At 39.5% G+C, this 16,886-nt stretch overlaps 1 protein-coding gene across 4 annotated transcripts in view; it reads left to right on the top strand.

Annotated features, from left to right (window-relative positions):
- Positions 1-1,963: 1,963 nt before the first annotated feature.
- Positions 1,964-16,886, top strand: part of mybpc3 (myosin binding protein C3) — a 34,408-nt gene continuing 19,485 nt past the window's right edge. For 2 of the 4 annotated variants that reach the window (XM_031748738.2, XM_031748736.2), the window contains exons 1-15: positions 1,964-2,022; positions 4,572-4,841; positions 6,683-6,778; positions 7,782-7,859; positions 8,145-8,293; positions 8,774-8,891; positions 8,976-9,024; positions 11,690-11,749; positions 11,893-11,895; positions 12,560-12,583; positions 14,254-14,417; positions 14,513-14,645; positions 16,251-16,253; positions 16,371-16,495; positions 16,599-16,704. In XM_031748738.2, the coding sequence (XP_031604598.1) occupies positions 1,998-2,022; positions 4,572-4,841; positions 6,683-6,778; positions 7,782-7,859; positions 8,145-8,293; positions 8,774-8,891; positions 8,976-9,024; positions 11,690-11,749; positions 11,893-11,895; positions 12,560-12,583; positions 14,254-14,417; positions 14,513-14,645; positions 16,251-16,253; positions 16,371-16,495; positions 16,599-16,704 (1,403 nt within the window). In that variant the 5' untranslated portion in view covers positions 1,964-1,997. Of the gene's footprint in view, positions 2,023-4,571; positions 4,842-6,682; positions 6,779-7,781; positions 7,860-8,144; positions 8,294-8,773; positions 8,892-8,975; positions 9,025-10,083; positions 10,123-11,689; positions 11,750-11,892; positions 11,896-12,559; positions 12,584-14,253; positions 14,418-14,512; positions 14,646-16,250; positions 16,254-16,370; positions 16,496-16,598; positions 16,705-16,886 lie in introns of all 4 variants that reach the window. The other 2 variants (XM_039609927.1, XM_031748737.2) reach the window with 2 other exon arrangements.

Here is a 16,886-nt window from a genome sequence, read left to right as displayed (position 1 = left end):
CACTGTGTATGCCACACAGGCTGGATGTCAGTGAGAAGAGAAACAGGACTTCTGGAGTAAGCTGGATGAAGAGGTAGAGAGTGTCCCCGAGGGGAGAGAGAGTGGTGACAGACTCCAAAGTTCATGAGGGTGAAGATAACATAAGGGATTAGGAGGTGTTAGTTAGGTATGATACTGAAGAGAGAAATGCAGAATGATAGACAGTAGCGGATTTTGTGAAAAGGATGGAAAAGGCTGTGGTGAAAATGTGCTTCAAGAAGAGGGGGAGCACAGGGTAACATATAAGAACGGAGGTGAAAAGAACAAGTACATGAAACTATTCAAAGGAGGATGTTAGCAAAGAAAAAGTGAGATAATCAGAGACATGAGCGCAGGGAGGGTATACATACGGCAAAAACTGAGTTGAAAAGGAAAAGGCTCATTGTGAGTTGTATGTAAGGCTGAACATTAAAGAAGGAGAAGATTAGAGAGGAAGTGTGCTGATGCCAGTTTTCAAGATGATGTACAGAGCTGTAGTAACTGCACAGGGATAAAGTTGAAGAGCCATATCATAAAGATGTAGGAAAGAGTTAGTTTAAGAAGAGAGGTAATGACCAGTGAGCAGCAGCGTGGCTTAATGCTGTGAAAGAGAAGTAGAGATGTGATGTTTACTTTGAGAATGTTGATGAAGAAATGGTCAGACCGGGGCATCACTGAATGAATCTGCAGAAAGCATGCAGTAGGAAAGAGTAACAGAGAAGCAAGAAAGGAACTGTAGTACTGCATGAGGAAGTCAGGGTTGCAGAAAAGTATGTGAGGGTGGTGCAGGGCACCATGAAGATAGTGAGTCTGTAGTGAGGTGTGCAGTAAGAGTGACAGATGGGTTCAAGGTGTGGGTGGAATTACATTACAGGAGCTATGATGTTTGCAGTTGAGATTTTGATCTGTAGTGGGAGTAGGGTGCAGGTGAAAGAGAACCTGGGTAGGTGGAGGTATGCTGTGGAGAAAAGAGGAATGAAAGTCAGTAGAAGCAGGACAGGGAGAAAGGTGTAACAGCAACACTTCGAGGGGTAGAAGTGTGGTATGATGTATGTGGCATTAACAAAAAGGAGGCAGAGCTGAAGATTGTCAATGAGAGTGATGGGAACAGACAGGATTAGAAATAAGTACATCAGAGGGACAGTTCAGGGTGAGCAGTTTAGAGATGAAGTTAAAGAGACAAGGCTTTGATGGTTTGGACTTGTGCAAAGGAGAGATAGTGAATATATTCGACACAGCATGTTGAAGATGGAGCTGAAAAGGGAAGAACACAGTGAAGATTCATGGATGTAGTCAAGGAGAACATGTAGAGGGTTGGTGTGACAAAGGAAGATGCTAGAGATAGGATGAAATGGAGGCAGATGATCCACCTTGGTGGCCCCTAAAGGGATCAAGCAACTTTGTATTTGCTCAACAACCTCACGGTTCAGTTGCTGCCAAAAAACAACAAGATTGCCATGCATGTGTCTCCAAGACACAGACAAGTTAAAGACCTCATCCATAAGAAAAACAAACAAACTAGAGTTTGTCTCTCTTTTTGTAGTTTTAACTCTTAGACATACAGGGTAACAGGAGGCAGAACAGATGTGGGGAGAGGAGACTTTTTTTTGGAATCAAAGTGCTAAATATAAACTGCTGCCTTACATCTCTTCCCCTCCCTCTCAAGGCCTATCATTCAGCCGAGGTGCTGGAGGAAAGGATGGTTGAAATATAGCCCTTGGTCAGACGTGACCGGTGACAGGCGGTGGGCTGGGAAGTGGGGGCTGGGTCACTGCTGGAATGGGCTGTAGGAGTGGAGTGGTGTCTGCGGACACTGGCTTAGGACTAGCAAAAATGGCACAAGAGGTGGGATGGTTCATGGAAGGAGGGGAGTCATTTTTGGAAAGAGGCCCACTATTAAAGGCAGGGGGTGTTGAGACAGACAGCAGACTGTTTGGGAGCAAAGAGTCACACAATTTGAAGAGAGGAGATTGATCAGGATGCCAGAGCCAGTCAAAAAACCAAGTAAGTGGACTTATTCGACTACCTTAGCAAACAAAGATGGAGCAATTTATTTCTCATCTTATTTAATGTTCCTGCTGCTCTGCCACGTCTGCTTTGAGCAAACTAATCCATGAATCAAAAAGTTTGCCATACATATGAGTTCTCTTAATAACTGTAAACTTTTAGATACACTCTTTACTGTGATATTAGCACGTTCTACCTTAATATCTAGTCAGAAGAACAACAATATGGCAAGACATGTGTAAAAAGTACATGTGAGAAAAAGCTGAGATGGGCCACACCCCTCTTAAGCGAGCAATGAACCACAACCAAACTGCCTTCCTAATACCTGCATATTATTTTCGTTATAGACAGTGAGACAGCCTTTATTTTTTATTCATAGTGTTTTAATGTGAAAAGTTTTCTAAACAGACTTAAAACATCATTTTAAATATAAAGTTTATTTATTCCCATGCAATGACTGTAACCTGTGTAACTGAGAAACTACATTTGGAAAACATAAAGAAAATGTAGCTCTTCCTTTTCATGGTTATTAAATGAAAGGTGGTTCAATATGTTCACTTTGTACAGCTTAAAGATGTGTAATGCAGTTGACCAGGTAAATTAGCAGTATTCTTCTTCTATCCCCTCAAATTTAAATATTTTCCATGGCTTATTAAGGTGCCACAAGTGCCTTTATTAAAATGCTTTATCAGCCATCATGTAGCCGGGAGCCAAAATCAGAACCTACTACATTCATGTGCACGCAGTTGTTGTTTCTCATCAGAAAACACTTTGAACTCGAAGCCCTTTTTGGTCACGTCAGTAGCTCACTTACACATCTCGCGGCGCAGGTGGAAACATCGTCTGATGTGAAATCGACACTGTTACATTTCCAGCATCACTGCATTCACAAAATGATTCACTGATCCAAAAATGCCCCGCAGGATTCCAACTTGACAAATGACTTTCCACAGTTTTCTTTGCGCTCTTGAGTGGGAAATGAATGGCCGATTGAGGAGTGAGAAGCCCGACATGTCACATATCCGATGACAAAGAGTGCAGCCCAAATGGCCGAGCTTGTGTGTGTGTGTGTGTGTGTGTTAAGACCTTTAGTGTCAAGGATTTGTTCAGGACAAATTGTCTTGAGCCTGTAACATTACTGACAGTTACTATCAGTACAGTGCGGTCAATAAGATTGTTTTCAGTCAGAAATTGGAGACGTTGGACTAGGAAAAATATATAAAGACAAGAATAAATACAGTAACAACATTAATAAAAACTGAATTAATATATAAATGAACACATTTGGCTGCAGGAGGTGCATTCAGCTCAATCCTAACCTTTAACACTAATCACTCGCTAATGTGATTGAATTAAACAGAGAGTAAACTGTAAATGCCGACACTTAACCCGGTCCTCATGAGATTCAGCTGAAATAATTTGCTAAACATATCCAAAACTAAGGTGAAATTAGGTTTAAAAGACCACTAATCAGCTTTACAATTACTAAAATTCTCTAAAAATAAAACTCAAGGGAGTCTATTTGACCTTAAAGCCAGACAGCAGTATGAAAATTAGAACAGCACAGATGACTGACAACATGACAAGAAGGGCACATTATTCTTCCTGTCCCTTTAAAGTCACAAAAATAGCATCCAGCTAATCCCTCAACTATGATACCTGCAACCCCTGTTGCAGCTTAAGCCTGCCAGCCTCATTTATTAGTCCAGTACATATGCATCCTATATTTACACTCATACTTGCAGGGCCATCTGTTAACATGTGGAGGGCTTTTTTTTCTTTTTTGGTTTGTGTGTGGTTTGGTGAGGACTCGCTGAGGACTGTCCGCCTGCATTACGCCAGCACAAAGTGTGCGATTCATAACCGTTAAACCATTAGACATGTCAGAGTCAGTCATGTCAGTCACGCTCACTGTTCTTAGGCCTCTTGTAAAGATGACAAGCACTTAAGACTTGCTGAAGAAATTTTTTCAGTCTTTCAGATTAAAAGTGTTTATCTTGTACACATACAGTACAGCACTGTTAATGCTGATCTATCCTTTGTGTGAAGTCTTGTTCACGTTCCACGATGTGCTCTGGATTCATTTTTGTCTTCTAACTTGATGTTTGTGCTCTGACAGGATCTGTGTGGAGTGGCAAAAGGCAAATTTATTGGTTTTCAGTTAGCCCCACCCAGTGTGCTGTGGACTGTACAACATTTTTCACCCTGGGCAGCCAAGCTGAGCTCATGACTCTTCTTGCTTTGCTGACATATTCATACTCATTGTTGCCCCCATATGTCTTTTTCTTTCTTCAGAATTTCTTCAGGCATGATCTTTGTTTTTTGAGCAGACAGAAATTACCCAGATGAAGTACCAAAAAAAAAAAGTTTAAATAATGTCTCTCACAGATATTTGTCATTTAATGTTTTTACAGCATGATCACATTCTAATCACTGAATGCTCGGTGAGATGATGGTATCTGTGTTCACTGCTGGCCTGGCAGCATATGAGCTTTAAAGAAAGAAAGTTAAAGGTTTGCTTTTAATTTCCAACCCACCCTCCCCAGTTTCAGCATTTGCCAGGAAACCAAAGACTCAGGAGGCAGAAGAGGGGTCATCTGTGATCTTTGAGGCAGAGACCGAAAAGCCGGACGCTAAAGTAAAATGGCAGTGCAACTCAAAGGACATTGCCAGCGACAGCAAATACATTATCGCAGCCGACGGGAACAAGCACTCGCTCACTATAAAAGCTATTACCAAAGAAGACGCCAGTGTCTATGCGGTGATCGCTGGGGGCTCAAAGGTCAAATTTGAATTGAAGGTGGTGTCTCAACCAGGTGGGAGATTGCGATGCCGCTGCTGTGCATTTGAGGTCTCTGTGTGCTCACCTACGGGCTGTAATGTCATCACTGTGCACAAAGCAAAATGGAGCACTCGATGCAGAAAACCACTGAAGCAGTAAACAGTTGACACACTGCATGCACTTGATGTTTCTGCACATTCTGACAGCACCCTCTGACAGCTGCTCAAAACCAGATCTCTGAAACAGCTCTGTATGCTGTGCATTTGAGAGATGTTTGCTTTAAAAGGATCAGTTTGACATTTTGGGAAATGCATCATTTCTTTTCCTGTCGAGAATTAAGTTAGAAGATTGATGAAACTCTCGTATTTGACAGCTAGATTCAAGGTTATAGTCAGCAGACAGCTGGCTTAGCATATAACTCATACTGTATTAAGGGCAGCTACCTTGACTCGGTCCAAAGATTTAAAAAAAAACATCAGACCACCTGTGCATGAAAGGGCACCTCTATGGCTCACTGTGAAGTTGCTGGGGAACCAGAAATGACTGTGTCGAACTTCGTCTAGACCTTTTTTTAAAAGAGGCATCTATAAAGGTTTAGACCCTCAGAAGTGGCCAATTGTTATGTGGTTAAATATGTTTTATAGTTGTGCATACAAACTTAGGAGAGGCATTTTTATGGGGCTAGAGTAATCAACTTAAAAACATTTTGTTTTGTGTTCTGTTGGACCTCAGTAACCCTGCTGCCCCCGTCCCTGCTGGAGTCACAAGGTGATCAGTTGTTGGCTTATTAGAACAAATCTATGACATGCAAGCCTGGTTCCCTGAACGGAAAGCTCTGTATCAAGGGACTTTAACAGCTTGAGTGTCATCACACTGTGTTTTCCCCAAACATGACATTGTGATTTTTTAACACATCAAAAAATCCTACTGAAACTACATGAGAACCTACATGGTCCACTAAATCAAAAATAATTGTCCCAGAAGGGACTTGAACACTAGTCAGCTGGCGCAAAGGTCTGTGACATTTGGCTTTGTCGCTATAACTGGAAACAGGCCTTCATGTTGTTTCAGTAAGACTTAAACTGTACATAACAGATGGTGGAGAGAGAGAGAGAAGTCATCCAACCCAGTGGTCGGATGACTCGTTGTAACGTGACTTGAAATTACACAGCTTCCTTCAGTTAGTTGCATGCCTGTGTCCTGGGGACTGTTGTCTCTAAATACAAATGATATTACAACAGCAAGTTTATTTCCCAAAAAGTCCAGCTCTTCATCTGAGGCCGTGAACACACCTACTCACTCGTTTAACTTCACTTGTATTTTATCGGACCTGCACAGCACTCTAATGTACACTGAGACGATTGCCAAGTGTGTCACGGAGCAACATTTGTGCTATTAGTTTATCGGTGTGACCCTTTGGCTTTAGTAAGATGTAAACAAATGTCAAAGAAAGACAGCGGCCAAAGTGGCCAGTGTGCTATAAGGGACTGGCCACAGCTGTCTGGGGCTCATGTCATGGCCACCTTTACTCTGTTTGCATGACGACCTTGACCCACACCAGTGCATTATTTCCTCATGAGTAACCACCACTTGACTGGCGCTGAGGAAAGGCATGAGAGGCAGCTGATAACACATGGAAAGTCAGTGGGCCTTTAAAAAATGATAAGACAAAAATATTTAGGTGATAAATGTTGGCCAGAGAGGTTTTGTTGACAAAACACAAAAATGTTTTCACCTCTCGTATTATATATGTTGTTTCACAGACTGAAAACTCACTGTTTGGAGCTGATTCTTTGTTAAGAGGGGAACAGTGAATGGACTAAACGTATGATTGTTGTTTCTCTGTGCCTCTCAAATGTTGCTTGCTATCTTCAGCTGAGGACCCTGCTGATGGAAAACCAGAAGAAGCCTCTTCTCAGCCTGCAGTAGCGCCAGTACAAGAAGAAACTCCTGCCCCAGCACAAGCTGGGGGTAAGTTCATTTTTATCACTCAGTGATTCCTTCATTCCCCGAATGCTCAAAAATGCCCCCAAATATCCCATAACTGTACATGTGTACTCCACAAAGACTTCAAAAACAGCTGCCATTTGTAAGAAAAGGCATTGCCTGGATGCTATTTTAAGTTTTGCATATGCTATGTTTAAAAAAAAAAAGGTCTCCAAGGTCCTGTAAATCCGTGCAGCAGGGTAGATAAATACAGGACCCCTCAGACTTTTTAATGGCTTTCATTTAAAGAGGATTTCAGATTTATTTTTATTCTAGTAGAGTAATGTCAGGCCAAGAATTTTCATATTCTATTTAACAATGTTTCTTAAACAGCAGAAAGTTGAATAGTGTATGTCATGTGCTGCTATGTGACAAGTGCGTTAAGGAGCCAAATACAGGACACAGGAAATAACCTCAAAAAATTTGCAAACCCAAACATTTGCCAGTGAAACTTGGTTGCCAGAAAACATTAAAATGAACCTCAAAGACAGTGAGCAAGTTTACTCAACAAAGGGCATGAGGAGAGTCAGACACAGAGACAAGACAGACACAGAGGGATGATTGGGGCAAAGAGGAGATACAGCTGAACTGGACAAGACAAGAGATGAGAGACTACCAAAATAAAACAGGAAGTAACAGAGGCACAACAACAGCCACACACAGAGACTTGACAACCTGACATGAGGAACAAGAAGGGAATACAGTGACCACAACAGTAACTGAAACTAAAAACCCAAGCCTGAACACGAAATGACATACACAAAGGTGAAAAACAAAAAAATAATAAACAATGTAGGAATGACCCTGATGGTCATAAACAGAACACAAGGGACCGAAATATACAAAAAAGTGGGTCAGCGGCCCAGAACCATGATAGGTTTGTCTTAACTCTCATAGCTAAGCTAATAATGTTCTATTTTCAACATCATAAAAAACCCAAACAAAGTTTATGCTGTAGCATTGTACTTTAATCCTGTTGGCTTTTCAGATGCACATCCTCCAGACACCAGACAGGACCTGACTGGACTCTTCACAGAAAAACCTCAGAGTGGAGAAGTCACTGTAGGTGAGTGGCTTCAAAATACAGGATATAAGAGGTTAATTTAATCTTTAATCTAATCCCACAGAATTAACCAGCTATGTATAAGAATGGTGGACACACAAAAGCAAAGATACTTGTAATGAAAATACTTAAAAACAAAAATATTGTATCCTTTTAATTAAAAAAAAAAGCTATATCACACAATAAATGCAATGTGTATAATGTTCACTCAATAAGCTGATAATTTGTAGAAAAAGTAAAAATGCCATCAGATATGAGAATCAAATCCAAGCCTTTCTTTTCACACAGGTGAAAACATCACATTTGTGGCTAAAGTGAACGCTGAGTCGCTGCTGAAGAAACCCACAGTCAAATGGTTCAAAGGGAAGTGGATGGACCTTGCCAGCAAGTCTGGTAAACACCTGCAACTGAAGGAGACATATGACCGTAACACCAAGGTGGGCTAATGCTAAAAAGACATCACAACAAGCAACACTAGAAGAAATCTGGATTAACATATGTTAAAAGTTATGCTTCCTCTCAAGGAGCACACAAATGCAAGGGCTCAGGTTGTTTGTCACTAAAATGACCTTAAGGCTGGAATATGTAGCATTTCACGCTGAAGCAACCGACGTGTTTTGCAAGTCCTGCCCTTCTCACTCTCAGTTGGGCAACGTCTTGCCTCAGGCATTTATCCTGAAAGCACGACAAACCACAGGCACGCTATCTTCGAGGTAATGACACGGCAGTGACACATCAAACCTGCTAAGATAAGTTCAGAAAACTAGAACTTCAAGGAAACTGAGAGATTTCAAAGGAAGGGAGGAAGGGAAAATCAGTGGACACCTTCCTAAAAACATCCCAGATACACACAGCAAAACACATTAAATCTCCAAACACATTAAATCTCACATCTCTTTGCACACATGTGATTGCAGGTCTACACATTTGAGATGCATATCATTGCTGCCAAGGCTAACTTTGCCGGAGGTTATAGATGTGAGGTTTCATCCAAGGATAAGTTTGACAGCTGCAATTTTGACCTCACTGTTCATGGTGAGTGTCCTTATTTTATTAATGTGACCCTCTTTTTATAATCCTGCACCACAGTGATTTATGATATTGGACACTTTCTTTCAGAGGCTCGCGCTCCAGAGGGCCTGGATATAAGAGCAGCTTTCAGACGCACGTAAGTTTTATTTGAAAAAATAAAATAAAATAATAATATATGTCATTCCAAGAATAAACAAAGTGATGTGAGATTTTTAAAAAGATTTTTTTTTTAAATTGTTTATATGAGTTGTTCATTGAGAGTTTAACTTCCTCATCTCATTTCTTTAATATCACAGCTATAAAATTCACATTCCCTTTATAAAACTATTTCTAATCCATTAATCAATCACACTTTTACTTCAATTTTGAGCTGATTATTATTGTGAATGGATGATGTCTGTTCACTTCAGCTGATATTATTGAAAAAAAACAAAAAAAATCATCGTAATCCGGTTAACTTAGAAAAAAGTGCTTCAAACTTTAATATTTATAGTTATATGTAAACATACAAGCTCAATTGAACCGAACTGAATACCAGGCTGACTACGTTTTAATAAAACTGAAATATTGTCATATGTGAAGGATACATTTTGATACATTTCTTGTGATCTGTTTTCTGTAATCTCTTTTTATAATCAGAAAACCATTAAAAAATGAGGGGTCTTTTCATTTATATTTAAGGCATGGTGCAATAAAATAAACACACATGAATTCCTTTCTCGAATGCTCTGTAAGGAGAATCGACTGAACTATTTTGTTTCATTTCAAGTATTTTTAAATCTCACTAACTTTGGGGCACTTTACTTTGGATTTGTTGCATATGAACAAACCAGTTTTTGCCCTCTGTAGAAAAATACAGAATATTTCTAAAGAGTCTAAAGATGACTATTTAAAATGTGAAGGAAGGACTGAATTATTTCATTAGATGAGCTGGAGTAATTACTTCTGCATGTTTTCGGTAGATAACAGAAACACTGAAAACCACTTAAGTACCCATAGGCAGATATATTTTTGCACACGCTTTAAATCAGAGTCAATGGGGAACAAAACTGCAGCCATCAGTTTGCCGTCAGCTTTGTGTATGATAACGAGGACTCGGTAGATTATAAAGTCAATGCACAAGTACAGTTGCTAATAAACTGCAGTGGATTATTGCTGTCTGTGAAAAATAACTGTGGAAATGCTAACCTGTCAGGAGTGAAGGCGGTAAGAAGAGAAGTGGACCGGGAGCAAGGTAGTAAAGGTGTTTGTTGCAACAATGGAGGCACGTATTCAAACTCTGAGGACTTTGTTAAAGAACAGAGAAATCAGGATGCAGATCAGAGACTCCTCTCTCTCTTCTGCGGCCCGCCTTTTCTCTGCCAAACAAACCCAGTGTTGTGAATGGTTCGGCCTCCCTTTTGCCAAGTTTTGAGAACGACAACAGAAGGAAGACCTTGAGAGAGAGCTAAGTGTGGGACTCTAATTCAAAATCCAGAATACAACTGCTAATTATAGCTGCGATTGTGTTAATCTTCGGCTCTCCATATGTGGAGATTTGAGCTATTAAACTGTTAAGTGACATGCCGCTAGTTGCATCTGTCAGCTCCCTCTGATCTCCTCCTGGGTCTTCATCAAAACACCAAAGCCAGCTGCACAAACAGCTACACGGCAGAGTGAAATTGGACGGTGGTTTGATCATACTGAAAGTGCAGGATGTGCTAAGACACAGGGCTTTTCAGTAGCCGAGCTCTTCCATAAGGGGTTGCCACACAGAGGAAGTGCAGCTATGGTGTGTTGTAACTCCACCGCATAAACCAGAGACTCACCTTCTAATCCTGCTGCCGGGTCACAGGCAGGAGACAAACACACAGTCACATCTACTATGCCCTTGTTTTTATCTGTTATCTCACTCATGAGCAGCAAACAGAGCCTATACAGTACGGTGACTTGTGTTTTCTTTAACCTCGAGTGTTTTGCGTGAATGAATGCTGTTGCTCATGGCTTGAAGAACAGTTCTACACTTTTGGGAAATACAACTATTTGACTTTGTTTCCAGAAATGAAGTAAAAGGTTGCTTACATTGAAATGGGAACAGTTATCCTAATGTAACGAGAATGGAAGGAGATGTAAATGCCTCAATGCCTTAAGCATGACTGGCTTTGTTCTTGCAGGGTTTCATTCTGGTGTTTGTTAAAAGATACAGTCATTCCTCAAAAACAAGAACACTGTCTTACTTTGTGTACTTTTTTAGTAAACTTCCATGTAGTAAATTATTTGAGTTTCAGCAGGGATTATAGTCACATTCAGAAGCACACTGACAGCTGTGGGCACCACAGATGAGCAGTTATTCCTGTTAAACTTTTCCAAGTCTGCTTCGAGTCCGGCTGGACATGTGAAGCTGTATTTTTTGGAGCTTAGTGGATAAGTTTCCACCTACATTAACTGGACCAAACAGACCCCGACCCCCCTGATTGCACCAGCATAAATAAATGTGTATTTCCCAAAACGAAAGCTGCTTCCTTAAACATGGCAACATCTGTCACTCCAGACAAAAACATCTGCCTGCACTTCACATCTTTCCATTCGTTTTCTTTTAGTTTCGGCGTGTCCGATCCAGTTTTTTTTTCTTCCAACACTTTGATATGCAAGCATGTCTCTCCCTTGCATATTGGAGTAAACAGGAAATGATTTACAGAGTCTGGGAATGTGGATTTGTTTTATTTAAAATAAACTATATCTGTTTAGTAATAACATTTACTTATTGAAGAAATGAGAAAAAGGCAACCTACTGGGCTGTTGATGTTTTCTGATTCCTGCAGTAGCACAGACGGAAATGATGACTCAGGAGAGCTGGACTTCAGTACTCTATTAAAAAAGAGGTAAGCAATTACAAACTAATAAACAAAAAAATTCTAATTATTTATAGTCTTTCAGCTTTTTTGTTGGTTTTTTGGGGGGGTTTGCCCTTTGTAATCTAAAACTCTCACGCTTTCATTCCTTCTGGATCTCCTTGCGTCTTCAGAGAGTAAGCTACTTCTGCATTTGCAAACTAAAAGTTGGAATGATCACGGATCTGCAAGCAAATAAGCCTGAACACAAACTAACAATGCACAGTGATAATTTAAGGTGGCATGATGTGTTCATTATCTCGGAGCTTTTATATTTGTCTGTCACGCAGAATAGAAAAAAGTGTTACCATTTTTTAAACGTATACACGTGATTTTCCATCACATAACATCCTGAACATCGAGTCACTTTGTCAGATCTCACTTTTTTTCCTCACACTTTAAATGAATCCCCTGCTCACCACTGTCACAGCCCTGAAGATCATTTCACTCAGTCTATAATAAGTCTGACAATACTTCCACCTCAGTGCACCTCAGTCTTCGGGGTTAACACATGTCACATCCCTAAAATCCGCATATATGCCTCGCTATAAGCAGACCCTGTGTTAAAATCCAAACAATGCATGCTTTATTAGCATATGAGTCATTTTTGACTGACGTTGTAACTCAGGTTTAGCGTGCGCACGATTGCTTCAGTGCATTTTAACCATTGTAATGATATTTAATGTGCTTTAAAAGCATATTTTTAATTTGCTGAGTGCATTGCTTTTGAAATGCTGTGTTTTAACTTTTCTGGTTTGTTTTGCCATATTTGCCTCTTGGGTTCTACCTCTGAATGAGCAGCAGTTTCTTAAAACCCTCAAATCGGTAAGAAACTGCTGACACGTTGTCTGGATGTCACTGGGAAACTTTTTGTTGTTCTGTGTTACTTGGTTTTTTTTTTCCCCATGACAGCAAACATTTGACTGCAATAATTAATAGTAATGCTGAAATCACGATCATTCTTAGCTGATTAAGTGACAGTGCTTGTCTATTACAGAAACATAAGCAAGAGTCAGTCATTTTTACAGTATGTAAAACAAATGCATCAGGTTGTTCACTCAAGTTCAAATAATTCCCCATAATGTGATGCACAGAGCAGGCAGATGGAGTTAAACAAAACTTTAATCAGGAGGCAGTCTCACACCAAACAAGACATCAGCAGCAAGTAAGCAACAAGAAAACAGATGACAGGTACACAGAGGTACACAAGCAGTGTGCACAGCTTAGATAATCCAATGTATAAAAAGGAGACATTATCATTTGTAGTGAATCTGCTCTAAAGAAAATGCACATTTTATTATTATTATTTTTATTTTGATATAAATATGTTGATATTAATGTTTAATAGGGATCATATTTGCTAGGAAAATTTAAGCATCTCATAGTTTTTCACATCTATAACTTTTATTAACAATGACACTCTCATCTGGAAGGTGAGCAGCTCAACTGGACTGTATAAAAATAATGAATTTCAGGCCTCAACTATGGTGTGAGGGAAAGCTGTTTTCTCTATTTTTTATCTATATTCTTTCTGTCTCTTTTCTGGCAGCCTGTTGTGTATTTAATGGGGTTAGGCAAGTAGTTTAGATGCCTAAACATAACCAAATTAATTAATTAATTAACATAAAATTAAAAAAAGTAAAAAAAGAAGACGAAGAAATACAAAGTAGGTACATATGGAAATATAGTACTACAAGTAAGCCAAACTCTTGCCATGCCTTCACCACCACTTTAACCTTTTTTTTTTTTGGGATCTTTTCAATCATAAAGTTTTTTGTTGTTTTTACTACCAAATGTAATTTAGTAGTGAAGGGAATACATTTTTATGAAGCAGGGGTACAGTGCTGTGGTTCAGGAGGTAGAGCAAGTCATCGACTAATCGGAAGGTTGGTCATAAAATCCCTGGCTGTTCCAGTTTGATATTGAACCCCGAGTTGAAGAATGAACATGAGAGAGAAAGCATTTAGGTGAGGGAAAAAATGCTCGTTTAAATGTGTATGTAAATGAGACATGTTGTACAATGCACTTTGAATGCCTAAGTAGAACAAAAAAGTGCTATATGAGAAACTGTCCATTAACAGCAGCACAAAAAATGTGTATGGGGAGCTTCATAGAAAGCCTTTCTCAGGTGGCTCAGTCATTTTGTTCATGTAGTTTGTAATACTCCTAAATTCTTGAAATTAGCTTTACAGTAACTACAAAATGAGATCAAGCCCATAATGACATAACAGGAGATTACAAAAACAATCTAATGTCAATCTGTTTAAACTAATCGTTAGCTACAAGTTTGTAAACAATCTACTAAAATGACTCTTGAGCGGTTGCTTGTTAGTTTTTCAGTATCGAATAATGAACTGATGCATGCGATAACAGTGAATCTGATGGTATCAGTTTTGCCAGCGTGTTTCAGTGACTGTACCTGTTTTAACAGCCTGCTTCTTTTCACTCATTCGTGTCACCCGAGTAGTTTTAACATCTCTGTCTTTGTGTGTTAGAACCGTGCAGGTGCACACGGAGACCGATGTGGATGTGTGGAACATTCTCAGCCAGGCTCCTCCTTCTGAATATGAAAAGATTGCTTTTCAGTACGGAATCACTGACCTGAGGGGCATGCTCAAGAGACTGAAGAAGATGAAGAAAGAAGAAAAGAAAAGTGAAGGTTGGTGCGCTGAGCTTGTAGCAAAACTAAAACAATTTAAATGAAAACCTAACAGAGACTGATTATTTTTATTTTCTTTATGCTCTGAAACACAGCTTTCCTCAAAAAGCTGGATCCTGCCTACCAAGTGTCAAAGGGCCACAAAATAAAACTGGCTGTTGAGGTTGCCAATTCAGATATTGAGGTGAAGTGGCTGAAAAATGGGCAAGAAATTCAACCAACTGGAAGGTCTGAATACACCCTACCTGTGCACCTTTGCTAAGTTTTATTTTTATAGACGCAAGTATTTTATCTGAATCAGGGCCTTGTGCCTCAGTTTGCAGGGTGAGCTGAGGAATACTTAAAATGCATGCAGCCTTCTGAATGAGAAAGTAAACCCTGTTTTATGTCTAAAGTTTTAAATATCTCTACAAAAAAATAATCTGGTTTTTAGCAGGTCTTAAAATTAGCTAAATACAATTAAACTCAGATGAACAACAGCACATATTATATATTACACTGTGTCATTATTTATGTAACAAAGACTAAGGTGCGATGGAAGAGGAGTGTGTGGAAAAACTAAGTAACACTTCCACAGGAATTTGATTGATTGATCATCGGTAAATGTGAGCCGCTTTATAAAAGCAGATGTTTTGGCAGTCTCTAGATCTGGAGCATTCAGATATGTTTTAACACCATGAGAAGCAGGAAAGAAAACATCAGTGATCTTAGAAAAGCAATTGTTGTTGCACATCAATCTTCATCATCAAACAGTTTGAAGTCTGTCATTCTGCAGTGGGGAAGATTATATTCAGTTGTAAAACATTTAAAACAGCTGCCGATCTTCCCATGAGTGGACATCCCATCAAATTCACCCCAGGGCAGAAAATTTGGAAAAACCCAACAACTACAACTCAGACTCTTACATGTTAAATGTTAAAGGTCGTTATAGTACAATTAGAAAAAGACTGAACAAGGCTGGCTTGCTTGGAAGGGTTGCCAGGAGAAAGTCTCTTCTCTCTAAAAAGATCTTGGCAGCATGGATTAGGCTGCATAGTTGCATCTGAACAAACCACGAGACTTCTGCAACAATGTCCTCTGGACAGACGAGACCAAAGTGAAGATGTTTGGCCAGAATTTGTCTAAAACCAAAAACAGCATATGAACACAAACACCTCATAGCAACTTTCAAGCACGGTGGTGGAGGGGTGATGATTTAGGGTTGTTTTGCAGCCGCGGGAATTTCAGTCACTGAGTCGACCATAAACTCCTCTGTGTATCAAAGTGTTGTAGAGTCAAATATGTCAAAATTGCCAAAACTGGGCCATGCAAAAGGACAATGATCAGCAAAAGAATCAAGGTGTTGCAGTAATCCAATCAAAGTCCAGACCTCACGTTGATTGAAATGCTGTGGTGGGAACCTAAAGACAGCTCTGCACAAATAAATGCCCACAAGCCTTAATGACCTGTAGCAATATTGCAAAAAAAGTGGGTCAAAATTCCTCCACAGCAATGTGAAAGCCTGATAAAGTCATACCGAAAATGATTACTTCACATTATTGCAACTAATGGTGTTTCCACAAGATATTGAATCATGGGCAGTGCTTAGTTTTCACATACTGCTTCTGCATTTTGACTTAGGTTCTTTTTTAATGTGTTGTTGTTCATCTGAAGTTCTATTTAAATCATTTTAGAAGATGCTCAGGGTGGCTTTTTATTATATTCTGTTGCGCAAAACTTTAGGAAGAACATACTTAACTATATTACTGATTGTTTTTCATTTCTCTCTTTTGCCTCTCCATGACCAACTTCCCTAATTTGTGCCTTTATTGCGTCATTTGGTTAAATCGATAGCAAGTAAGTGTCATAAGTAATACAAAAACATTTCCTTTCCTTCTCACACGCTATATTGTGGTTTTAAAAAACAAATGAAAACAGTGTTTTCATTGTGTGATAATCTTCCTCCCTGTCAAGGTACATATTTGAGAGTGTTGGCAACATGCGGTACCTCACCATCAACCACTGCTCGCTGGCAGATGATGCAGCGTATTCCTGTAAAGTGGGAGATGAGAAGTGCACCACTGAGCTCTTTGTTAAAGGTATTTGATGTTTAGAGAACATTCACAACATACCAGTTCCAGCACAGGTATGCAAAAACAAAGATGTTCAGCTTAATCACATGTTCTTATCTGTTTTGTGCAGAGCCTCCTGTCCTGATAGTGAAAAATCTGGAAGATCAGATGGTCATGAAGGGTGAGCGGGTGGAGCTAGAGTGTGAAGTCTCGGAGGAAGGAGCAAATGTTAAATGGTTAGATGTTTTTCTTTACACTCATGGCTAAGCAGCCAGTAACTGATCATCCATGTCCTAATTTATAAAAAAGTGTTCCATCATGGCTAAATAAACATTATTAAATAAAATAAATGAATCATGAGTGGATAAAAAAGTATTCAAAGTGCCATCTACCATTAAATTATATTTAATCAGGTTAA

The sequence above is a fragment of the Oreochromis aureus genome, linkage group 1 (genome assembly GCF_013358895.1).
Source record: "Oreochromis aureus strain Israel breed Guangdong linkage group 1, ZZ_aureus, whole genome shotgun sequence".
Classification (NCBI taxonomy): Eukaryota; Metazoa; Chordata; class Actinopteri; order Cichliformes; family Cichlidae; genus Oreochromis; species Oreochromis aureus.
The sequence above is the reverse complement of the archived record's forward strand: the minus strand, read 5'-3'. Positions and strand labels throughout refer to the sequence as shown.